The sequence below is a fragment of the Mercenaria mercenaria genome, unplaced genomic scaffold (genome assembly GCF_021730395.1).
Source record: "Mercenaria mercenaria strain notata unplaced genomic scaffold, MADL_Memer_1 contig_5025, whole genome shotgun sequence".
Lineage (NCBI taxonomy): Eukaryota > Metazoa > Mollusca > Bivalvia > Venerida > Veneridae > Mercenaria > Mercenaria mercenaria.
This window is the reverse complement of record NW_026463305.1, coordinates 32,085-58,282: the sequence shown is the minus strand read 5'-3', so window position 1 is coordinate 58,282 and position 26,198 is coordinate 32,085. Positions and strand designations below refer to the sequence as shown.

Here is a 26,198-nt window from a genome sequence, read left to right as displayed (position 1 = left end):
ACCACTGGGGCAGGGGTCAATTTTGACCCCGGGGGTCATGATTTGAACATATTTTGTAGAGGTTTACTAGGCAATGCTATATGTCAAATAACTAAGCTCTAGGTCTTCTGATTTATTTTTTATTTTGTTTTTTTGAAGATTTTCCTCTAGAAATCTATGTAAAATCAAGTGACCCCTGGGGCGGGGTCAGTTTTGACCCTGGGGTAATGATTTGAACAAAATTGGTAGAGGTCCACTAGGCAATGCTTCACACCAAATATCTAAGCTCTAGGGCTTCTGGTTTTTGAGAAGAAGATTTTTAAAATTTTTCCTTTTGGTTGCCATGGCAACCAGAGTTCTATATGGAATTCAATTCTTTGAAAAAATTTTGTAAGGCTTCACCCAAGGAACATTGCTGTGGAGTTTGGATGAAATTGGCCTAGCGTTTTATGAGGAGATGTCGTTTAAAGTAAAAGTTTACGGACAGACAACCGACGACGGACGCCGGACGGTGAACGATCAGAATAGCTCACCCTGAGCCTTTGGCTCTGGTGAGCTGAAAATTCCAGAACCAAATTATAGGACAGAAATAATAATAAGGTACCGATATGGCCAGAAACGAATACAAATTAATGCGAGAAAAACAGAGCCAAAAAGGTCTACAAAAACATCGGAAATTTAAATGTGTCTCCCATTCTGCACAAAGGGTTTTGGGGTCGTATATTTATCCCTTTCTATAGACAAGAGCTCCAAATGTCAAAATGGTAATTTTGGTATATGGTCATTATCATCTTCCGCAGAAGTCTAAATAATGTTACGTTAAAATTCCATCCGATATGCCATCCACAAAAACATTTTCATTTCTTGCTGTAAAAAGTCGTTTTTGCACAGTGAGCTATTTCATTAAAAACATATAGTCCAACAAGAATGTGTTCACTAGACGATTGTAGAAAATCACATATGAAACTCGTTTATGACGGGCGAACAAAGGAAAATAAATGATGCTACTTAGACAGTTTAACAAACCTCGGCATTCAACCACTAGCGGGTCTATAAGTCCTGCAATGTTTTGTTATTTTCGTAGCCGAATTAATCTTTGATACCTAGGCATTGCAGCTAAAAATACAAATTTCAAGTAGGTACTATCTATTTTAGATATAATTACTGGTCAGGGGCCACCAACCGGACACTTTTAGAGGTTTTTCGCCATTTTCTCTTTCATTTCCTTCATTACAACTGTGAAATTTCACATGAACATAGTATGGTGCACCCTCAAGAAGAAGACTTAATTTGTTTACCCCTAACGAATGATTAATGCCCTTTCCAGGGCCGAATGTAGGGTCAACTAAACTACTTACTTTCACTGCTTGGCAGTACCATATATCTGGACATTTTTTTTACAACTTATGGGAACCTCTGTACTGATGACATTTTGCTATGTGATGTGAAAACGAGTCAAAGTATTCATTATTGGCCTGAAATATATAAGATTTATTCAGATTTTTTTGTGTGGAAAACTGCTATATGATAGTAAGAAATGCAGTGCGGATTTCCAAATCCCCCATGATAGTTTAATGCTTCAGTATGAATGACGAAATCAAAAAATGAAGTTTCCTCCTCAATAAGTTATTTTTGTCAGATATAATTCCACATCACTGTTAAAAAATCAAATGTGTGTTTGACTTATAAAAGATTGCTAAAATTACAGCAAAATTTAGCAGCTACGAAACTGTCCGGTTTGGTGGTCGTCCGGATTTGGTGGTCCTCAACCAGTATATGTAGCTAACTGCATCAAAGTACACAATACGAAAAAGTATTTTAGATATCATTTTCTGAAAATAAAAAGTTATTTGAGCTGAGAAAAAAGATCCTGGGTAAATATCTGGAAAAATGGAGACATCTCCGCTGAAGCACTTTTGTAAACTTGGGTGGCTATGTGCATGCAAGCACTATTCACGTGACACTCATTTAATTGGGGATGAAAGCAGATCAATGATTAGACAGGCTCCTGATTCCTTTGCAGGTTTGTTCGACGTTGTGCTGGGCTACAATACATAAAATCAAAAAGTTCAAAAAGTGTAACAATTTACAATAAATAAAATACATTCAAACAATTTAAAGCATAACAAAAGTTCCCTCTAGGGCACTTCTGTATAAATATATAATGATCATCTTGTAAAAATTTGGTTGCATTGTCTTTTTTAGATATTGGTCATCAGTGTGTGAACCCAAGGATTGGACGCAAGGACAAGACCGTTCTACCTTATTGAAGTATATTCGCTTTTTTAAAAACAAATTCTGTTGAACATGCTAAAGTTGTGATTTGATGCGCTAACAGTCTACGTCCTCGCACACAACAAACTTAGTGGTCATTGATCAAGTAATTCATGGCTATTATGTAGTAGTATCTGTTCTAAATCTCGTGAATGTTATACCCGGGAATTCGATGAATTTGTTGCGCACAATGAGAGGGTCGCACTGGGGTTTGTTTTCACAGATTGACTATGCATTTGAAGGTAACACCGTGTGTTAACACCTTTGTGAGACATAAGATGTTTGGCATGTTTCAACAACGCCACCTTTCCATCATTTGTTTGGTAATATGTAATTCGTGGTGCGCGTTCAGAGAGAGTCGCCTCAATTAGAAAAAAAGAATAACTTTAACGTCAGAGGTTATTTCTAAGGCCATGGAGTTTGATTGGTCAGCTTGTAATGACAACCGTTTTCGAGGTCAGTTGCTCAGTCAAGTGTGACTTACCAATTCTAAGTGTTTCTTCCCAATCATTTCCACAATATGCTGGTCAATTGGTATGCCAATCTTCTTGAAATGACATTGTGTATACGTTTTACAAACCGTAGCGAGTATAAAACCGTTGTGTTTTCAATACCTATAAACGTCTCCCGGGCACAACCCTTCACCGAAATATGAAAGATAAAGACCAATTTTGTTTATACTAATTTAATTTAACACGACAGTGAAGAAAGTTTGAAGCGTATTGCGTCACTTTATAGTCTGCTTCCTGGAAAAAATAAGAATGTGCTGGCCCCTAATCATTGTGTTTTGATGAGGTACGTAAATAAGAAGAGTTCATTACAACTCTTTCAAGGCCACATATTCAAGTTTTGAAATTGTCTTAAGATTTTTTTTTTTACCAGAAGCTTATGTTTCTCATCTTCAATGTTTGAAATAGTACTATTATAGTTCTTATGAAATTCTGTTACTTCTCCAGATTTTGTTTTCTCAAGGTCCAAACTGGACTCTGCTTGAATTTCAATTCCTTTGCATTCATCCACTTCATTATCTATGGGTGCTATGATATCACTGAAATCATCATCAAGGTTAGCATCGTCTGAAATCTCTGTTGTGGAATCTATTTTATCAGGCTCAAAGTTCAATTAAAGAATCCTGTTCTGTTGGTGATAATCTGAAATTGTTTAAGTATACTTGATGTAATAGTCTCAAAATTACCCAAAAGTATATGGTTTCCTTTTAAGTAAATAGTAATATGTAACATAGTAAACAACACTTTTCAAATATAAGCTTTTAAATTTAATGTGTGTTTAATTAAGTGTAAAAGAAATAATTAAAAAAACCCCTCTAAAATGACTATTTTTGCCAGTTTGAAAGTGAAATGATTGTTAAACAAAAATAATCACGCTGATTATAATTGCACATCTTTTGTCGTATATATTACTATAATTGTATGTTTGGAATCAGTTTTCAGCACAGAAGATAAATCTATAAACTGTTTATCATATAATCATTTAAAAATAATAAAGATTGTAACACAGTCCCATTTTATCTGTTAATTTACTGCCTTGAGTTCATACAGCTGGTAATGCTTTTATCGCATTGACAGATATTTGTGAACGAGAACCCTACATCTGAGGAATCTACACCCAGATGTACACTTATTACAAGCAATAACTTCCATGCAAGCTTGAGGACCACGGGTAATAAGTACTTGCTTAAGTGTTTCATTTGCCACTTGCCACCTTCCATCCCATGTTTCTAGGTGCAAGTAGGCCTGGAATGGAAAAAGTTGATTGATTCCATACCAGAGCTTATATTATCTAGACCACGTATTTTGCAAACAAAATATTCACAGTTTTTCATTACGCCATAATAAGACAGTCGACCATGTCCAAGAACTTTTATCAATTCTGCAATGGCTTTAAGTCTTTAAATCTTTAAATGCAGATTTTGTAGATATTCCACAGAAATATGATGTTGTGTCACAGCCAGTGAGTACATGAATGGCAAGTAAATTTCTACTCCTTCTTCAAAGTTATTAATGATCTTTCTAACACAGCGTTGACATGGTTGTGATTGTATTTTCGTTTATTCGCTGTTCCAGCAATCATCCATACTGTTGCATTTATTTCCTGCAGGTGCCATAGTAAAAGCAAAAACTCGTCAGGCTATCTGGCAGAAACAACAACATTGTTATAATTTGAAAGTTTACTGCAGTGAACAGAATAAAGAATGACTATTGTGTCAACGTCATCCTGTTTAGCCTCTAATACATCAGAATTAAGTACAACGGCAGTACTTTCAACGGTTTCTTCTCTTGCTGAAACCAACCAACGCCTTTTCTGTAGGGGCTTGCATGACCAGCTCTTCTGATAAATATCTAGCCAAGCCAATTTTATTTACAGGAAGTTCTAAAAAGTTACACCAGGTTTTTGGTAATGTTACATCTCTACATTCAATTACTCCTCCCATTGGTTAATATGTCCTTGTTCGTTGTTTCCTGGAGTTTGATTTTATTAAGTGATACCTATACTAGTCAAAAACTACATAGATCCTTTCATATTTTTCCTTTGTTCAAAACTGCATCAACATAATCATAAATCAGCATACTGCCCAAATCTTGTTTCTCCTTCTCCTTTCAGACCTTTTACTAATACTTCCCCATCAACAATATATGCAGCCTTTCCTTGTATGATCCCGCTGTCCTTGACAAGTTTATCTGACAGTGTGATTAAATATTTTCTTGCCCGTTTAGAGAGTTCCATTTGTTTCAGAAGTGGAAACTGAAACTAGCAACAATTAACGTTTTAGCATTTTCTCAATATTAACATCCCTGCATGTCTTATATGTAGTCACTAAACAATGCAGGGTATTTCGATATGCTTTGAATATTTTGCCATTTTCAATTGTTTACTTGGATGCTTTATCAGTGATGTATATTGAAGCAGATGTCGATGGATTGCTCTTTTCTATGCATCACATAGCTGAACCTTCGATACATTGTTACTGAATTTCTCTTTGTCAGTGGCAATGGCTCTAGTTACTACATTCAGCACACTCTCACCTTGCAAATGTGGATCAGCCACATGAAATCTTTGTAACATACTTAGAATTGATTCTTAAGCTTGTTTGTTCACAGCTTGCCTGCTTTTTAATGTTTCCTTGTGCACAAGTATGTGTGTTCCTTTGTTTGTTCGTTTTGTCCTCGTGTGTTGACTTTGTGTGTGCGCGCGTGTATGTGTGTGTGTGTGTTTGTGGTGTGCACGTCTGCGTGCTGTAGGTTTCGTTTTGGGGAGGTTGCGATTTTGGTACGTGGCATTCCCTGTTTGACATTTGTCTTTGTTTTTTTCGTCATTGACTTTGTACATACACTTAGTCAGTCAGAAGGCTTATGTGAGCCCTCATGTTGTATGATAAAGGCAATGTAGTCAAGCTGTAGGTGTTCTAATTACAATGTATACCAATTATTCCTCTAACGTTCTACCAAGTTGAATTCAACCATTCTTGGCTTTGATCGGGATCCACCTGATTGAATTTGGTGTTTGACCGCTTGTAACTTTTGCAAGACTTCTTGAGGAAGCTGTTGTGCATCGGTCAGACAGACAGTTCCCAAACGTGCATAATTTGTATCATCATATCTATGAAATAAAAGCAGCATGTACCAAAATATGTAGAGATATAGATCCCAAAAACCATCCCTTACAGCTCGCATGAACAGCAGATGCACTTAAACCATTCACAGGTATGTCCACCAAAACTACATCCTAGGATTTTGATCATTCTTAACAAAAACTGTCAAAGCGGCATCTAAAGTTGTCGTTTTGCAATTCATTCAACTTCTCTCAAAATACTGCATTTTCATTAATACCCCATGTAATTTAATGTCAATCTAACCAATGTAATTTGATAATTGTGGAAGAAATAATGTCCAGAGAGCCTTTACTGTTATCTTGTGAGCCCCCATTCCTCTGTTGTGCTTAACAGGCAATACCTGATCTGCGGTATAGGGCCCAGAAGATTGGATAAAATCCATATTTCATGTAAACCACACCCTTTCATATGGTCACCTATTATGATACATTATATATTCAAACCACCCATTCTAGGTTTAACCTTGTCCCTGTATGCAGGCACTGCTCAAGTCGAATCCGTAAGTTTGATGTAAACAGCCTGGTGTACAGTCATAACCGTATATGACTGTCCCAGTCTTTCTGTTGTATGTCATACTATTTTGAACAACAGTGTTATATATGTCGATATCATGGGATGGTGCTTGTCGTATCGACATGTAGCCAGCTTTAGTGATATTTGAGATAGTTCCACCGATAGACTTGTTGAAAGCTGATCAGATCCAAAGAATATCTGCATTACTCCGAAACAGACGAAATGCCGTATCAAAAGTTCTATCTTTTTTCGCTGATTCTATTTCAGATTCTTTTGATAAAAACAGTTTTAATTCAACACCAATAGGAAACAGTGGAGTAGCAAGATTCCTGTGTATACATAAGAGCTTTAACAATAACGTGATAAGACTGACATTGTTTGTGTAATAGAGACGCCCCTCCCCCAGCATTGTTTATACTAATTCAGTATTAAGTCCACATTAGCCTTAATCTTAATCCCTGTCATGCCTGCTTTTCACCAATTTTTATTTTGTTAAATATTACAAAAAATAATGATTCTTTAATAAAATGATCCTACCCACATAAAATTTGTTATAGATGGTATTCTGTTAAATATAGACGTGCTGATCAATTCGTTTCCCCATTGTTTTTGCTTAAATGATAATCTTAAGAGTGCAAAAAACTATTTCATAAAAAAAAACAAAAACAACAACAACAACAACAAAAAAAAAAAAAACAAAAAAAAAAAAAAAAAACAAAAAACACACACATGACAATTTCAGCAGGTCTTCAATCTAATACTTAGCCTCACTTTTCTATTTTATGAATGACTTTGGATTTTTTTTTTAAAATTCTTTTTTAAATTGTCTTCATATTTCACTTTTTGAATCCCGTAAAATACACAAGTTAACTAATAATACATTTTATTGACAAATATTTATTCAGATGTGCTAATAATATGAAATGATTTATTAAAACATTTCTAAAGATAAAGATTTTTTTAATAAAGCGGAAATAAAAAAAAATATAAAATATAGTGGTCATTTTTGTCCCAATTGTTTGCCCCTTTCAGAGGCATGTGCCAGATAACCATCATTTTTTTTTTTTAGATTCAGTATACCCATAACCTGTTTAAAAAGTATGTTGGACCAAATAGAGATTTTCAGCTTACTTCGACGCGTACTGCGGACCACGGACTACGGACTTACTATAGGGGTTTTCTCAAACTGTATATGAGGAAGTTATACATAACTATACATCCAGTTCTAATGCCGTAATACTGTTTACATTTAAAATATCTGAGAAAAGACAGCTACAATATTTATCAATATCCGTTTTATTGTATATGAATTACCAATATATTTTCTTAACAGTGTGGGGGCATTTTAAAATTTTTTCACCCTTTTACCTTTTATATCGCTTTTTGATTAATGTATATTCAAATCTTTCGGCTACCGTATTTATGACAAGAAGCTAGAAGATCTGTATCGCAAACTTCCTTTTTATTTGAAGTGCTGCAACTTATTTATATGCTTGTTTTCAACTTCGTGAGGTTCTAGCTAGTATTCGCTAGCAGTGAAAACGGCTGTTGATTCAACGCTCAACATACCCTATAAACCAGAATTTGAACCAATGACCTTCTGGTGAGGATCGAGAAAGACACTCTTCCCCTGCGCCGCAAGAGGTTCACCGACCTTTACGGTAGGGGATCACAACAACATATTTGGTATCAAAAATGTATATAGTGTATATGGAGCATGGGATTTCGTATTATAGCACGCGCGACGCTGAAATGCTATTGTACGACACACTATTTTGAATATGCACGGTACGATGCGTGACATTGTAATGCATCGTGGTAAAAATATGCCGCGCGTGATATTATTATATTCTTAACCATTTCAAACCCTACAAATTCAGTTTTATACGATACTGAATTCATTCAGTATTCCCGGTCACCCTACCATGATATGCATGATGGCCACATAATGAATTTTTAAACCAATATAGACCTTGAGTTTTCATGAGTTTAAATCTTTGTTCAAGTTCCCTGAAGACAAGTATCTACACATACCCCTTTTATGCATGTGTTCGACTAAAAAGGCTTTGTAAATAACGATAAAAGGCTAGTCTCGACTTCAAATGACCACACAGAATTGCTCAAATGGCGTCATAGGAGTTGACTAATTCAAAAATATAATCTCGTTGACAATTTATGCATTTACTGGCCATAAAACATTTTTGGAATATGATCGGAATTTTGAACTTGGACGCTTCTCAGGCCCTTTCTTCACAAAACAATTTTCGGTCTCAGCTGAGTTTTAGATTGAAAAGATGACAGCTAGTTTTGATGGTACTTAAAGATTAAATTCCAGTTAAGACTGCCAATCCATACTGAATAGCCACTTGAAAATAGTCAGGAATTTAAATCTTAAATTTTAACATGCAATATTAATATCAATGACAATGTTTCATTATCAAACTCAGCTGAGACCCAAAATGTTTTGAAAACAGAAGCCCAGGAATTCAGTCTTGGCGTGATCTCAGTAATCAAGATCGAGCATGTCTTGATCATTTTTCAAAATCTGATATCAGATTATGTTAATATGAAGTGGATATTCTTTCTTTTTAATTTTCAAACATCCTGATACATAACTAATTCAGGATGTTGTCGCTAAATTATGGTAATATATCGGATCTCGTTTCGACAGGGATGAAAGATGCATGTATGAGAACTTCCCGTATGTTTTGACAGTGTTGAACTAAATCATTTAAGATATTTCATTAAACTTCTCATGATTTTATGTAACATTCTACAGTTATCAAAATTAATGAAAAACAATGACTTTTCAGAACAGAAGTCTACGAGAACACGGTATTTATACTATGCAACAAAAATTAAACGGACGTTTGTTTTATTCAAAATGTATCATTTTTTTTCACAATAATATTTTGTACTGCTTTTTTCTTATGTTGTTACTAGGAAATACAAGTCTAGGAACCGTATGGACGGACACAAATTAAACCCAAACTGTTGTTTTTATAGGAATCGCAGTTATCTTCAAATCCATGTTTCAAGTTGACTTTTTTAATGCATGAACATATTAAGATGAAGTATTATCGTTGCACTGGGGGGTTCGAAGTCGTTAGCGTCGCGCAGAAGAAATGTCTCAATATCAAAACAAAATGTTAAAGCATACAAATATTTGAAGAACATGCTAAAGGCAAGTAAAATGCGATAGAGTACCGGTATTAAGCTGAATCTAGAGGCATCCTACATGCAGACATTTATGTAGCCGACTCGTTTAAATGTGACATGAACTAAAAATATCTGAAAATTGCGATTACGAGTGCTAAATTTAGCCCGTTTACTATCCATATATTTTCAAACGTATGTATTGTATTAGCAGATAATTATCATAATACACTAATTGAGAAGGCAAAAGTAACTACACATACGAGGGGCGTTCAATATATAATGTTACTCCGTATGTAGTTCCGTAACCGCTGGTTATTTTTAGATGCGGTTTTCGGCCTATTATAGAGCAATTTATTGGGAACACAATACTATATAAATTATAAAAATCGACAGGTTCAAAGTATAAGTATAAACATTTTAGTGAGGTGTACTCAGGTATACTGGACCATAATTATAAATTAGGTTTGTCCTAGGCATCCAGAGTCTCTGAAAAATAGAATAACTTGTAAAATCACAAAATTCTATCATTTTTCTACGAAGTACAGCAATTTGTGACGAGTTCGCGTTTGTTTTAAACTATTTATTGCATTTTTAATTTTACAACACAACTAAAAAAAATCTGAATTCGAGGTTGATTCCATCTGGAATGGGTGTTGAGAGCGATTAATCGAAGTTGTAAGAACTAGTTACGCAATCGAGAATTAAGATACTAGTATCAACTTGAAATACAAGAATTTTTAAACGATGATTATCGCGCCTGACAAAATTGCAGAGGCTCATTGTACTCACCTTATCATTTTAAGAGTAAAAATATACACACTCACTTTAAGACTGCTATAATTTTTTTTATTTTAGTTTTCATATGTTTTTGTGAAGATCATGATATGTTTTATCTGTTTAAACTGAAAATTGAACTATAGTTCTAGTTGTTGAATAGTATAATCAAGGAATTGCATATTACAATCTCAATATTTTGGACACAAAATTGTCCAGTATACCAGAGTACACCTCACTTAAATGATTATATTTTTACTTTGAATCTACCGATTTTTATAATTAATATAGCATTGTGTTGCCAATAAATTGCTCTATAATGTGCCGAAAACCGCATCTAAAAATAATAAGCGGTTACGGAACTACATACGGAGTAACATTACATATTGAACGCCCCTCGTATAGGTAAAAGAAACATATATACCATAGGTATCTTTTTTTCTTGCGAACCTTTAAATATTTTGAGAAAACCCCTACTGTAAGTACGCAGTCCGCTGTCCGCAGTCCGCGTCGAAGTAAGTTGAAATTCTCTAATACTAACAAAATGATTCTAACTTCTTAAATAAGCATATATCTGCTACATTAGACTTGACTATAAAGTGTTAGTAAAATTTTCTTACTTCACTAATATCATATATACTAACCATTGTCTTTCTCGACAACATGTATACTCTGTTAAGGGCTGTGATGCTGGTAGATCAGTCATGAACTCTTTTACTTGGTGGTGTGATATAACGTTCTTGGAAATTTAACTATTCTCAGTCCTGCTGAGGAAGTGTCCCCTGACAGTGCAGCACCATACTGACCAGCCTTCAAATGACCCGGCATTCTATCACTACACTGAAATGTTAAAAAAATACATGATTAATTCAAAAGTACTTTTTGCAAGATTATATATTATTTTGGTTCGTTACCTAAAGGTAAATGGGGTACCGGATGTTGCGAAATTGAGCCCCAACGGCGTCACGACGGTACCACCTCTTGCTACACCAGTACTGGTTTTTCCAGGAAGCAGACGACTCAAAATTAAGTCGATAAAAAGAGTTTTCTCTCAAATGAACTTAAATTAAATTAGTATAATATAAATGAGCATTAACTGTATTGTTGTAATATGTTGTAATATGTAGGTAAGAAATCACAAAATTTAAAGAAATAATGTATATTATGATTATAATATAAAAGCTGGATTATAATCGATTTAAAATGTCGTCAATAACTTTTTTCACTACATCTGAATTGTAAACTTTTTTCTCAATGTAAAGGTACATTAGATTTAAATTCCATATTTAAAACATGAACATTTACTTTTTATAATTTAAATAAACATATTATAAAATAAACAAGCAGTACTATACAATAGTTTATACTTCGGTTTTGAGGTCAGCGATGTTAGGTAGTGTTATTCAGTATAGTGGTGGCAAGGCAAATCATTCTGATTTCGGTTTTGAGGTCAGCGATGTTAGGTAGTGTTATTCAGTATAGTGGTGGCAAGGTAAATCATTCTGATTTCGGTTTTGAGGTCAGCGATGTTAGGTAGTGTTATTCAGTATAGTGGTGGCAAGGCAAATCATTCTGATTTCGGTTTTGAGGTCAGCGATGTTAGGTAGTGTTATTCAGTATAGTGGTGGCAAGGTAAATCATTCTGATTTCGGTTTTGAGGCACGATGTTATGGTAAGTTTTTATTCAGTAACTGTGGTGCAAGGTAAATCATTGATTTCGTTTTGAGGTCATGACAGATGTTAGTATTTAATATTCATATATGGTAGGCAAGGTAAATCATTCTGATTTCGGTTTGAGGTCAGCGATGTTAGGTAGTGTTATTCAGTATAGTGGTGGCAAGGAAATCATTCTGATTTCGGTTTTGAGGTCAGCGATGTTAGGTAGTGTTATTCAGTTAGTGGGCAAGGTAATCATTTGATTCGGTTGAGGTCAGCGATGTTAGGTAGTGTTATCAGTATAGGTGGCAGGAATCATTTGATTCGGTTTTGAGGTCAGCGATGTTAGGTAGTGTTATTCAGTATAGTGGTGGCAAGGTAAATCATTCTGATTTCGGTTTTGAGGTCAGCGATGTTAGGTAGTGTTATTCAGTATAGTGGTGGCAAGGTAAATCATTCTGATTTCGGTTTTGAGGTCAGCGATGTTAGGTAGTGTTATTCAGTATAGTGGTGGCAAGGTAAATCATTCTGATTTCGGTTTTGAGGTCAGCGATGTTAGGTAGTGTTATTCAGTATAGTGGTGGCAAGGTAAATCATTCTGATTTCCCTAATCAGCAGATGAGTCTATAAATTGAACTCTCAACTAGAATAAAAGTACATACTGTATACTTCAAACTTGTAACTCGAAACTATAATAAAAGTACATACTGTATACTTCAAACTTGTAACTTGAAACTTGAAAACTTGAAACCGTTTTATAAACGCCTATTTTTACATAAAACATATTCAATGGCGTTTTACAAAAATACGTCTAAAAACTAAAACATCTTTGAAAAATGTAATAAATAAATGAGCATAAATATTATCGTGAGTAATCAATTAATTAAGTGTTAAACAAAAAATCAGTTATCTTAAAACTTAAGAAAATAAGATTAATGAAATATTAAGATATAGTAAGACAGCTGTTTTGTAAGTAAGAAAGTAAGTAAGTAGTAAGGAAGTAAGTAAGTAAGTAAGTAAGTAAGTAAAAAGTTAATTATAGTGACATGTCCATAAGATAATACAAACAACTTTACTTTTGTATTAAACCGTGATAAAATTGCACATATTCGAATGTATTTACACATTAAAAATTATCCAGTTTATGATACCACAGAAGTAATCTCTAAAATAATGAGTTTTTAACATCTTTTTGAATACATCTAATGTTTCTTAGTGGTAATTCGTTCCAGAGTTTAGGTCCAACAGTACTAAAGCTTTTGTCACCGAACGTTTTGTGCTTGTTGCAAGGAACAATGAAGCGCCCAGTAACGGAATTTGAAGAACGCAAGTTCCTTGTCTGAGTTTGTTTTATGAGAAGTTCTAAAAGGTATTCCGGAGAATTTCCAACTGAACAATTAGATATGTATAGAATGTGTAATATCATTAAAATACTGCCTGTTTTTATACAATAAATTGTTAGTGCTTGCCATTTAATTATGAACGTAGCTCTGTTTGCAAACTTAATTTATACATTTAGTAAAGTTAAATACATGTACCAGGATCAGAATTTCATGCATTTCAAAGGCTAATGTTAGGGAATACTGTTCTCTTACTGCTATAACTTCATATAGACTTGAGGACTGTAAAGTATATACAGATCATAATAATCATTACAATATAATATGTCATTGCAAATCATCACATGGCTGACAGTGTTGCAGACAAATAACCTGAACAGTAGATAAGACCTATATAATTATTTACTTCTTATAGTATGTAAATAATACCGTGTTTAGAACAAACCGACCTCACCTCAAAACTCATAAATTGTTAATAAACATATTATTCGTTCATATTTGAAAATTTAAGATATTAAATGGTTTCCTGAAAACTTTAGAATATTTACGACAGCAAATAATTCTATTTTCTATAATAATCATCACAACTAAACGTCTTACCTTCATTTATTACCTATAAATTTCATCTTTTCCACCCGATGTGTAAGATTCGGCAGCGAAAATTGAAGTATGGGGCCATAATGATCTAAGTTGGTTACAATACTTGTGCTCCGTTTACAAGTATTTCGCTTTAGTTTGTCAGAAGAACTACGTGTGTCCCCTTAACCATCACTCTTTCGTGGTAATTGGAAAAAGTCACCTACAAATATAACTTGTATGCCTCCAAAAAGTTTGTCACAAATATAACTTGTATGACTCCAAATGTTTGTCACAAATATAACATGTATGCCTCCAAAACGTTTGTCAGGCAATTTCAGTCTTCTTTGTTGATAGAGTTAAATGTTTATTCATCAACAATCAAAACTTCACATATTTTAATCTTTTGAACAACATCAACATACTTCTTATTATTCATAAGCACATCGAGTATTTCTGAAGGTCCATATCTACCATCTTAAATCCCAGTGAATTTATAAATTGTACATCCATCTTTATATACTTGACATACAATACTTGTAAAGCATGTAAACTACACAATGTTCACCCTCATATTCCAGTTTTTCTTTTGAATTTCTTTTCCAAGTAGGATTTTCCAGTAACTGCTGAACCCCAAACAAAAAAATTATAGCCTTTCAATGCAATCTCATTTGTGTTCATAATTTGTTTATGATATCGACTATAATTTAAACGAAACCATTATTGTTTGATTGTTATGGTTCTCATGGATCGTTGAACTCAAAAAGGTTGCCAATGATAGAAGTAAGGTGCATACTGTATAATGTTATACAAAAATACGTGCGGGATTTATTCGCGAGGTTTTATTTACAAAACATTGCTGTATCCTACTTTAAGCAGAAGAAAACTGAGCGAAGAAGAGAACCAGTCGATACAGCTAATCAAGTAAGCCCAGCCGACTCACATGTGGACATATTGACCCGCTAATTGTACAATACTGAGGTTTGTGAGGTATATTTTGATGTAGCATCATTCATTTCCCTTGTTCGCCCGCCGTACATGTGGTTTATAGGTTTTTATAGGTGATTTTCTACGATCTTTTTGGACTAGACACTTTTGATGAAGTAGTGCGAAAAACGGTTTGTTTATAACAACAAGAAATGAAAATGATTTTTTTTTGGTGGACATTTTAACGTAACATTTGAGACTTATACGGAAGTTGATAATGACCATATACCAAATTGCCATTTTTTTGACAGCTGTGGCCCTTGTTTATAGAAAGGGGTAACTACACACCAGACCATCCCAAAACTTCATGTGATGTATATGGTGGCTGATTTCTGCCATTTCGTGTTTTCGTGTTGGCGGGGCGGAAACTCGACAACACAAAAACACGACAACACTTGGCGAAAACGCCTTGTTTTTTATATGTTATTTACACCGCCTGGTAATGGTCATTGAAAAAATGTCACGGGAGATACAAGTTTAGATTATTAATATCCCCTAATAGAAAATACTGATAAAAAGAATGTGTGTCAACCAAAATAAGTATGTAACAGTAATAGGCTCTACTGGAACATTACAATCTCGCGGACGGTTCAGAAATTTATGACCAAAATCTTAACCCTTATGAATAGAAAATGAAATTAGTGTTAGGACACTCTGAAAAATGAAATTCAATAACCGGTCCATGCATAACCTTCAACATGGCTGGGATAAAGGTGGACAAGAGAGGCAAAGCGCCCATATATAATTACCTTCGATTTCCATTAGGTGCGGAAAGTCAAATACAGGATCAAAATGTACAACCAGTCGGCGACCCAGGGATCACAAGCCGCGCATACAGAACTCAATGACTCATAGGAATCAGTCAATATATAACAACACTTTACAGCTAACACAACTCGAGACACTGAATGTCCGCTGTTGTGATTATAAAAAAGAAAGATAATGGTAGATCAAAAGTTTTTTTTTTGTCATACAACATAACTATTTGAGTTTTTCGTTCGATAATCTCTGGTCTCTTCCATTTCTGATGAATGACTTTAGCCTCATAATCATAACACAAGAATGACTGAGAACAGTCAAACCACTGGATTGACCGAGAACAAAGCATCAGATTATTTAATGTTAATTACTTCAATCTTAACAACAGTTTCCGAATAAATTGGCTTACTTCTGAAAAAATTATTTTGTGCAGACAACACAAGTAAGGGCCCTTTTTACCACATATGGTGGTGCCGGCAGCTTTCCTTTACTTGATATAAAAGCTAATTCAGCCTCAAAGTGCAGACCCCTTGAAACTTCTATATCTAGAGCTTCCGGGTCACTGTCAATGCATTTTGTATCGATGTTTATATCTCTGTTAATTGGAGCTGACATGAGATATCCAGAATACTCAAATGTCCATCCTTGAAAACATTTTGTTAGTGCGGGAAACATTGTACTTGTTCCACGCCCAACGACCTCGCATACCGCACACGGGAGGACATGTTCTTTTATGCTTGAGTCACCAAATATTGCTAGCAAGTCTTCTGTGAAAGCCGCAAATTCAACGCTATACAATTCACTGTTTATATAGCTCAGAGAATGGGCTTTTGCATACTCCGGGTTCCTTGGTAGACATAGGATACTTGATGTTCCGCTAAGCGAAGTCGTGTGAATACCAGCTGTGTAACCTGGGATAAAAGGTCAGATACACAGATGTGAAAATAATGAAATATACCGAATTGAGGTAAACGACTTAGATGAGAAAAACAAAAGGTCACTTAAATTGCTGAAATTGAATAAAACATTTTCGTTAGCCATGTTTCGTACACAGTTCTCTAAGCAGGTTTAAGAAATATGTATCGCCCTTTCAAAACTACAACTACATCGTTGCACTGCGGAAATGTTTTATAATTTTTAAAAGAATTATGTTTATCCTAACGAAACAGCATGTATCGCTTTTTTAAATAATAAAATATTACCTGAGTATAACATGTTGGAATCATTTGTGCATACAGATCTTCCCCATCGGGTGAAAACAGTTGCGCCTGCTGGAACGGCTGTATAAGATACAATTATTTTACTGCCCGGTAAATTGTTTTCTAAAAGTAGTTCGATTTTTCGACGTTCTATTATCTGCGTCAAAAATTCGTACTACATCAAAGAAAATTTCTGATCAATTATATGTAGTGCATGCAAAAACCTACACTAAAGAACCAAAGCCAAACCATAGTATGCAGTTGCAGCGTATCATTTAAGAAACCTTACAATTTCGTCCAAATAAAATATTATTAAATCTTCTTAATGCCAACTTTAATCTTCATAAAAATACTACCATTTCCTGCTAAGATAGACTAACCTTTAAGCGTATCATTTTCTTTTGCTCCTGTTTCAGGAGTTCGTTTTGTTATTGTTTCTAAAGTTGGTGATAATGTTCGTGTTGTTTTCACTGTTCCTGCAAATGTTGTCGTCTGCGATGGGGTTGAAGGTTTTGTAGGAATTTGAGAATCCATTTTGTTTTCCTGTTCATTTCCATGTCTTCCGTTGATAGCGTAATCATTTGGTAAGACCAGATTACATTCAACTGTGGCCGTTCTACTTCCAACCAGAAACATAGATATGCCACTTCATACAGTTAGAATAGCCGCAACTATAACGATAACATAGACCGTGCAATTTCGTGTATATCCGTTCCCTCCGCAACACCCACTGCAACACGTCATCTTTTTTTATAGTCGAATACCTCACAGTTTCCTCGGTAGCATTGTATCTCTGACCGTTGAAAGAGTAAGGTACATGTCAGATTCAGAAGTTGTCATATTTCTCGGTGTTAAAGAACCAGCACTAACTCTATAAGAATTCATCAGGAAAGCGTTCTTACAATAACTTATTCCGACAATGTACCTTTCATTGTTAACGTGTTAACGGGTTAGTTAAGACTTTTCAATTTGCTAACTTTTATTTCCTGTTTACTTTCTATACGACATAAACAATAAGTTCTGTGACATTGAGGTTATCGGCGCATAGGTATTGTTATTGAAAAAGTATCTCCCATTACAATAACTCCATATTCTTTGTCGGATATTTAAAAGAAAACGATTTCACAAGTAGCGCCGTGAATACCTTTATATTTAGGAATAAATTCGCTGAACAAGAGTGACATATACGTAATCATAAACTCCGTAATATTATTGGCAACGGTGTAGCGTGAACTTTGTCTGACTGTGAGATCCTTTAGCCGGTTCCGGCTGACGGGCTAGGTTGGTTCGATTCATACAGGGCCGGGCTACCCCTATCACATGATCGATACTCCGAAATGCACTGTGATGTTTCGGCGGGGCTATTTGATGTTCCGCATGTGTGTTGATACGCGGGCACTAGCCCGACTAAAATAAGTACAAATCGGGTGAAATCGTTGTACCGGGTGTAAACAGGGTACACAATTAAACCGACCTATTGATAACTATAGGCTGATCACTACCAAATCAAATGTAAGCCTACGCTTGACTAGACACAATTAGTCCAAATTTAAACAGTTCTAATCTTTCTCCCTTCTAAGTAGCATCGTCTTTTCTTTTATTTACTGTGTTTCATTATGTATATGTAGCATTCTATAGAAATCGGCATGCTAGATAAAAAAGATTGGACAGGTTGAAGGGCAAATGGTGGCCGACGTGTTTTCTTAGTGTCTTAGAAACTTTTATAGTTTTATAGTTTTAATGGTTAAATAAAGAAGCATTCCTCGTGGAAAAGTAGTGATGATGTTTCCCTTGTTTTAGGAAGAGACTATGATGAAGTTTAATTTGAATTATTGGCAAAATAAGCAGTGAACAAAGGAACCGGATGGAGCCGCCATATTGGTTTTTCTGGCATTGTGGATTTTCCAAACCCGATTTTAGTCATTAAGACTCTCAGTCACTCAGTTGTATTACAGTACTTGTTAATTTTATCAACGGTACCGTTGAGCCAGCTCATTACATCCGTTTTTATAGTAATGTTCAACCACATTTTTACTTCAAGAATTGTTACCATCATGGGTTATTTGCCCATTTTGCTGTTTTTTTACGTGGAACTTTTACACATGATGAAAATATTTTATTGAAGTATATAGCAAAACTTCATTTGTTAGTTCAACGATGTTTAACAAGAATTTATTTGGTAGTCATAGAATTAAAGAAAGCTTGTTATTAAACAGACCTTGTTATGTTGGAATGTGCATTCTAGATTTATCAAAATATTTAATGTATGATTTTCATTATAATTACATTAAGGAAAAGTACGAGGATTTAGCAAAGCATTTATTCACTGACACTGATTCATTATGTTATGAAATAAAAACCAAAGATGCATATGAGAATTTTTATAAGGACAAAGATTTATTTGATAATAGTGATTACGATAGTAATTTAAAATTTTATTTCGACAATAATAAAAAAGTAATTGGAAAATTTAAAGATGAAGCTGCCGGTATTCCAATCGTTGAATTTGTTGGATTACGTAGTAAAATGTATTCATATTTATTAGAAAATGAAATTAATGTTAAAAAACGTAAAGGAATTAAAAAACATGTTGTAAAGAAAACAATAGTTCATAAAAATTACAAAGATACTTTGTTTAATTCAACCCGAAGTAATCACACCTTTAAAGTTATTAGTTCTGATAAACACAATCTTTCCAGTTATATTATAAATAAAACATCTTTATCATGTTATGACGATAAAAGATATATTCTTGATAATGGTATTGATACATTAGCTTATTCTTAAATAATAGAACCATAAATTGTTAACTGAATATTTTTAACATTTAAAGAATCAATATAAATAACATCATTCATTTTAAATTTATTAGCATAATTAATAGAAATAGATTCATTTTTTCTGTTATTTTTTACATCGTAACTTTGAAGAATCATATTTTCTTTATTTTTTAGTTGTAATTTAGCTTCTCTTTTATCTAATTTAATTGCATCAACAAGAATAATTAAAATACAATTAAAATTAATTGTTACATTATTACCATTTTGAACTAAACCAAGACTAGCATTTACAGTTTTCCATTGAAATAATCCACTATCGGTATCTTCGGTATAACATGTTAAGAACAATAGAGGTTTTCTTATTAATTGTTTTTCTATTTTACTTACTTTTTCATTTATATTATTGAATATTCCCATTATATAAAAAACAAAATATTTAATTAATTGACTAGATAGAATCTAACATAACTTCCTGGTTCAATAAAATATTGATATCCTATAATCAATCCAAGATGAATTGTAAACGTCATTCGTTTGCTTAAATTAATTTCAAATCTTTTTCTTAAAAACCCGTGTTACACCTTCGCCCTCAGGTGATATACGCTCATATCCGTTTGTGTGATCACCTCTCCAGCTAAAAAGAAATTCAACATTATCACTAATAAATTTACCAATAATATTTACGTCAATTATATAATTCCCATTTTGTTGAATTTCAAATCTATCATCCCTTTCTTTTTTAATAAAACTTTTATAATCTGTAATCTTATTAGCTCGTATTCCAAATAATGCAAACAAATCTTCCGTTATCACTTTTTGTTGTAACAGTTCATCTTCAATTACATATGATAATTTATCAGAAGTCGTTACATATAGTTGTCTGTTATTATAATGTTCAAAAAGAAACACTTCACGTCTTACTGTTTCTAGTTCATCTTCTATTGCTTTATATTTTTTCTTAAGTTCAAGAATTACTTCAGCTAAATCATTAAGTCGTTTTGTTGTAGCAACTTCAGAAGCAGACAAATTGTCAACAACAGTCTTTGTTCTAGATAATTGTGTTTCTTGTTTTAGAAAAACATTTTTTACTTTTGTAATTTCTTCTGCATTAGTGGTAATTTTTTCTGCATTAGTAGAAATTGCTTGAGTATTAGCAGTGGTTGATTCTCCTTGTTTAGCTGATATTTCAACTACAAAGTCCAGATCATTTATTATTGTTTTAATTTTATCATTAAACTCATTAATATCTTCTTGTAATATTTTTGTAAGATTACTTAAGTCTGCGTACTTTAAATTGTGACGTGTGTCGACATTACTAATCAAGATCCGAAGTTGTTTCCTAAAGTTTTGTATTTTAGAATTAAGCTCTTTTTTAAGGTTATCTAATGCTGTGTCATGATCATCACCTCTTTGTGAAGCTGCCTTTTCCAGTTCAGATTTAATGTATCGAGTAAATCTTGATGCTTTTTTTTAAAGTCAGTGTTAAGTTTATTTACTTCTGTTCTGATTTCTAACTGATACATATTTTGTAACTTTTTCTCGGCTTCAATAATCTTGTCTTTTAGTTCTTCATGTTTAATCATACTATCTTTTAATTCTTGAATTTGAGTGAATAAAATGTTCAAATTGACTCGATATACTTCTTTTATGTTTTCATCTATCAAATCAGATTTCTCTTCAAGTTCTTTAATAGAATCAACCATAGCTTTCATTTCTTTTTCAATTTTATCTTGTAATTGAACTATTAATAATGAAGTCTTTTTCTAGTGTCCGTTTTATACTTTTGATATCTTAAAGATTATAGTCATCTATTACACCTTGAACGTTTTTATACATAAACCGTCTTGAAACTACATCGTTGGGTTTATCTGGATTTCCTAGGTTAATAAGGTTATTACCTCCCATATCCAATGCTCTGTTCATTGTGTTATCAAGTTCCTTATTTCTGTGAAGATACGATTCCGTTTCCTTTTTAATTTTTTTGAATTGTTTTTTAGTAGCATAATCACTTAAATCAATATCAAATTTAACTTTCCTTATACTGTCAGGTTCACTTATTTGTTTTACATCATTAAAATCTCCCATTATATAATTATTATATAATTCCTGTAAAGTTTTTTCTTAAAAACTTCATTGGTTTGTCAATATATAAGAAATCATATTTTTTGTTTTGTTGCATTAGCAAAAGAGTTAGGGTTAATATTTTGTTCATTACAAATCATATCATTTTCTCGTTTACTTGGACTTTCAAATAAAATATAATGTGAACAGTTAATCCGAATATCTTTTGGTGCTTTATAGTAAGACTGACTTAAATAAATAACACAACAGTTTTTGTGACGTCCTTGAATAAAGCATTTTGTTATTTCATTCCGAACCTTTTTATCTTCACATACAAAATCATCAAATATTACTACTTTTTGTTTTTCTGGTTCAAGATTCTCGCAGGGTTCAATTTGGTTGGGAGAAGCCGAATATTCGAGTATTTCATTTGGATCTACTTTAATTTTTCTTTTTGCAATTTGACTTAAGTCATTTATTAAATCCTGATATTTAGATTGTTCCAAGTTTTTAGCATTTAGGTATAATTTATCATAATATATAAGAGGTTTTCGTATCATATGCATTAATGCATTTGTTTTTCCAGATCCAGAAGATCCACATATTAACATTCTAAAACATGAATCCGGCATAAAAGGATATTGTTTAATTTCTTTAAAGTTATTGTGCTTGGCATTACTTTTTATATCATAATTTGGAATTTCCATTATATAATAATATTACATTATCTTACATTATCTTCCATTATTATATAAATGCATTCAAAACTTAATGAAATAAGAATAAGAAAAAATTTAGTCGGACAAAAGATGAGAAATTTAAAAGAAGAAATAATAAGAGAAAAAATTAAAAAAGCTACAAATCGGGATATCTACACTGAAATTTATAAACCATTTACTGAAGGAATAGAAAGTCAAAAAGAACAATTATCAAGTCAGTTAAAAGCATTACCTGGAATTAAGGAGCAATTAGCATTACTAGGTGATGAAATGAAAGACATAAAAACATATCAGGGTTTACCACAGCTATTCCAAGAACCACTACCAATTACAGGGTCTCCTGAAGATCATGTAGGTTTGGATATAGGGATGATGGTGATGGGTTTAAAGCCACTGAAGAATTTCCTGAAGAATTGAGGGCAAATTTAGATAAAAATATCAATAAAAATATATGATCAGAATGGGGATTACCCACATTAACAGAGTTAGCAATAAACAAAGATAAAGATGATTGGGTGCAAACAAGAAAAGAGGTTACCGAAAGTTTAAAGAACTGTACTCGTAAAATAAATAAACACAGGAAAAAAAATCAAGATGAATCCAGATGAAATAATTGAAAATACAAATGCAGAACCTATGGCTGCAGGTGAGTATGTTTCGGAGTTAGAATTAGACAAAGAAAATCTTAAAAGATACGGTAAACGCTTATCAAAAATGATTAATGACTCAGGGGTATTTGGAAAGGGAATAAGATATCATAATTCATATCAAGTTTCACCAAATGGTCAATATGGAAATTTAATTATTGATCTTAATAAACTTTATAGCCAAAACAAATTAATTGCTAAAGATAGAATAACTGGAAAAGAAGTAATTAAAACTAAAGTAGATAATGATTTGACTGATTTGATTAATAAAAGATATTACAACAATAAAAAACATTCAATCCATTCTAGAAAAATATTTAAAGAATTAACAGAAAAGTCAGGATTACCTATCAATAAATGATCTATGAAATTTAAAAATGTAATTAGAGGACAGGGTTATGGTGTTTGTCTATGTGATCCAGAAGAATTGGTTAATGACTTGGAGTTAATTTGTGGTTCAATTGATGCTGGAAATAATAATGAAGAACTAAAAAATGAAGGTATTAGGGTAGTAGATCAATTATTAAAAATGGATAAATTGTTACCAAAACAACATGAAATGTTATATAAAAAATATTTTTCTTGAATATATAAATGGAACAAAAAATAGTATTAAGTTCTGAAACAGTTAAAGATGATAATAAAAATACTCCGGGTGATTTTACAATCAGATTTAGTCGTTCTTTAATATTAGATAAAAATAAAACTTATGTTGTTGGTTTGGATAGTATTAACACTATGACTTATTCTTGGCATAATATTAGTGATGAATATGACAATAAAAGAATTCGTTATAATAATGGTAAAGAATGGAAAGGTATTATATTTACAAATGGTTCTTACAGTTACACTGATACTATTAATTACATAAGGGAAACATTAATAAGTAAAGATGATTATGAATTTGATAAATGAGACATTGCTCCAATAAGTTTGAAATTTGATTTAAGTAGTTTTAAGGTTTTGATTTCAATTCATGATAATTTTATGTTGGATTTAAGAATGTCAAATTTTCATACCTTGCTTGGATTTGAGAAAAAAGCTTTGAGAAATACTGAATGGGGAACTACAACACCAAATATAACTAACTGTGTAGATACAATTTACATTCATTGTGATCTTATTGATAATTCGCTTGTTGATGGTAATTTTAGTGATATTATCTATGCTTTAAGTATTGCAGATTTAACAAGAGCTTATCCATTTACAAAAGAAACAAACAGGGTTGGATATTCTGAAATTAATAAATATATTATAAATTCAATCAGAATATATATTACAGATGTGTTTGGTAGAATAATTAATTTTAATGAGGTTGAAACAAGTTTTACAATAATATTAAAAGAAATTAATTAAAATTTAGTTTTATATAATGTACAAGAAAGTTTATGACAAAAATAAAGGAATATTTATTTATGTTGCTCACACAGGAGAAGAAAATATACACGGCACAGGTATCTTTGACACTTTAACGACATTGTTTTCAGGTGGAGTTGCATCTGCTGGAAAAAAAGCATTAGAAACAGCAGGAAAAGTCGCGCTAGAAAGTGGAACAAAAAGGGTTGGAACGGAAGTTGGAAAGCTGCTAATAAAATTGGTGAAAAATTTAAAAAGAAACCTGCTCCGGTAGTTGGTGATTTGATTGTTAAGGAATTACAAGAAAAGAATAACAGCAAAAATAATGAGGAGGGGGATATTAATATGAGAATAAATAGAATATTGTCAGGATCGGGGACGCGTTAACGTATTAACAGATTAATTTATAAAAAATAAAATAATATATAATATATACATGTTTAGAAAAAAACAATATTGTGAAAGATACGAACTAACTCCTATTCAACTAGATACAGCTTTAATATCTGTCTTGATAAATAATGTTAAACAACAAAAAAAAACGGATATCACCTTACAATTAATGATAGAAGCTCATATTTTGATTGGTTTAATGGCTATTTTGAAGTAAGTTTTAAAGTTAATAAGCTTGCTGATGGTGCTAATTATGGTGGTGGAGATCAGGTTGCTTTAATTAACAATGCAGCTTCAATAATTGATCAGTTAGTGGTTAAACAAAATGGAAAAATTGTATATGATTGTAATAATTTATATAAGGTAGTAAATGTTAAGAGTTTGGTTGAATTGTCTAAGGATTATGCAGAAACAACTGGAACAAATGAATTTATCTTTTTAGATACTACTGCTGTTGCTGAAAGTAGAGCAGATAATGCCGATTATAATCTGGGGTTTACTATTAGAAAGAAATTAACCAAAGATGGTAAAGAGGTAAATGTTAAAATTCCGTTAAATAATTATTCATTTTTTCAGTGTTTAGAAACTAATATTTTACCTCCAAGTCAAATTCAAATAACACTGCAGCTGGCGGATGATGATGAATTAATTTTTAGAACTGCTGGTGTTGATCCAGGTAGAGTAATTGTAACAAAAGTAATTCTATGGGTTCCACGTTTAATTTTCAACGAATTTGGACGTAATCTAATTGCTAAAAGATTTACAAAGCAAGATGGTCATACCTTCGGGAAATGGTGACACAATCGACAGATACACGACAAAATAATATAACCTTTAGAATAACAGCTGATATAACAAAACCGCAACATGTATTTGTTTATTTACAACGACCTAACAAAAGTAATTCACAACAACATAACCCGCATTTATTAGATACATTTAAGGTAAATGCTAATAATAGTGATTTCACTTTAAGCTCCTGTCTTCTTGAAGTTGGTAATGGTGTTTTTTATCCAGAAACAGAATACACAAGTATATCAAGAATATATGACGATGTAATTAATTATTATTATAAACAAAACAATAAGACTACTGGAAGTTTGCTAAATAGATCAAACTTTTATAGTTTATTTGGATTTGTTCATTTTAACTTGGAATATAAAAAGGAAGTAATAACAGAAGATCCTAAGCATATTACATTAACAGCTAAGTTAAATGTTGCACCAGCAGCTAATATTCGTGTTTATGCAGTTGTATTGTATGAAGAAACAGTTGAAATAAATACTATAGGAAATGAACTTGTTATTGTTTAAATAAAATAAAATTGAAATAAAGTAAAAATTCAAATAAATATAAAGTATATAATGTCATCAAATTATATTGAATATAAAGTTT

General features: G+C 32.6%; 1 protein-coding gene and 1 long non-coding RNA gene across 4 annotated transcripts; both read right to left on the bottom strand.

Moving 5' to 3' along the window:
• Positions 1 to 2,922: 2,922 nt before the first annotated feature.
• LOC123535395 (uncharacterized) lies at positions 2,923 to 14,698 on the bottom strand. 3 transcript variants are annotated; one of them, XR_006683210.2, is made up of 4 exons: positions 13,927 to 14,698; positions 13,525 to 13,608; positions 10,975 to 11,170; positions 2,923 to 3,404 (listed from the first exon to the last, which is right to left on the bottom strand). It is a non-coding gene; the product is annotated as an uncharacterized LOC123535395 (long non-coding RNA). The 3 variants fall into 3 exon arrangements; XR_006683208.2 differs by having other exon boundaries at positions 13,582 to 13,608; XR_006683209.2 differs by lacking the exon at positions 13,525 to 13,608 and having other exon boundaries at positions 13,927 to 14,697.
• A 1,370-nt stretch (positions 14,699 to 16,068) lies between these two features.
• On the bottom strand, positions 16,069 to 17,483 carry LOC123533495 (uncharacterized). The gene is made up of 2 exons (XM_045315141.2): positions 17,228 to 17,483; positions 16,069 to 16,559 (listed from the first exon to the last, which is right to left on the bottom strand). The coding sequence occupies exons 1-2, from the start codon at positions 17,481 to 17,483 to the stop codon at positions 16,069 to 16,071; spliced, it is 747 nt and encodes a 248-aa protein (XP_045171076.2).
• Positions 17,484 to 26,198: the final 8,715 nt, after the last annotated feature.

Excerpts from the sequence above, each read along its gene's own strand:
- LOC123533495 (XM_045315141.2), bottom strand. The coding sequence starts at position 17,483 with ATGTTTCTGGTTGGAAGTAGAACGGCCACAGTTGAATGTAATCTGGTC. Across the intron at positions 16,560-17,227 it reads AGAAAATGATACGCTTAAAG|GTTACACAGCTGGTATTCAC; the intron begins GTTAGTCTATCT and ends CTTTTATCCCAG.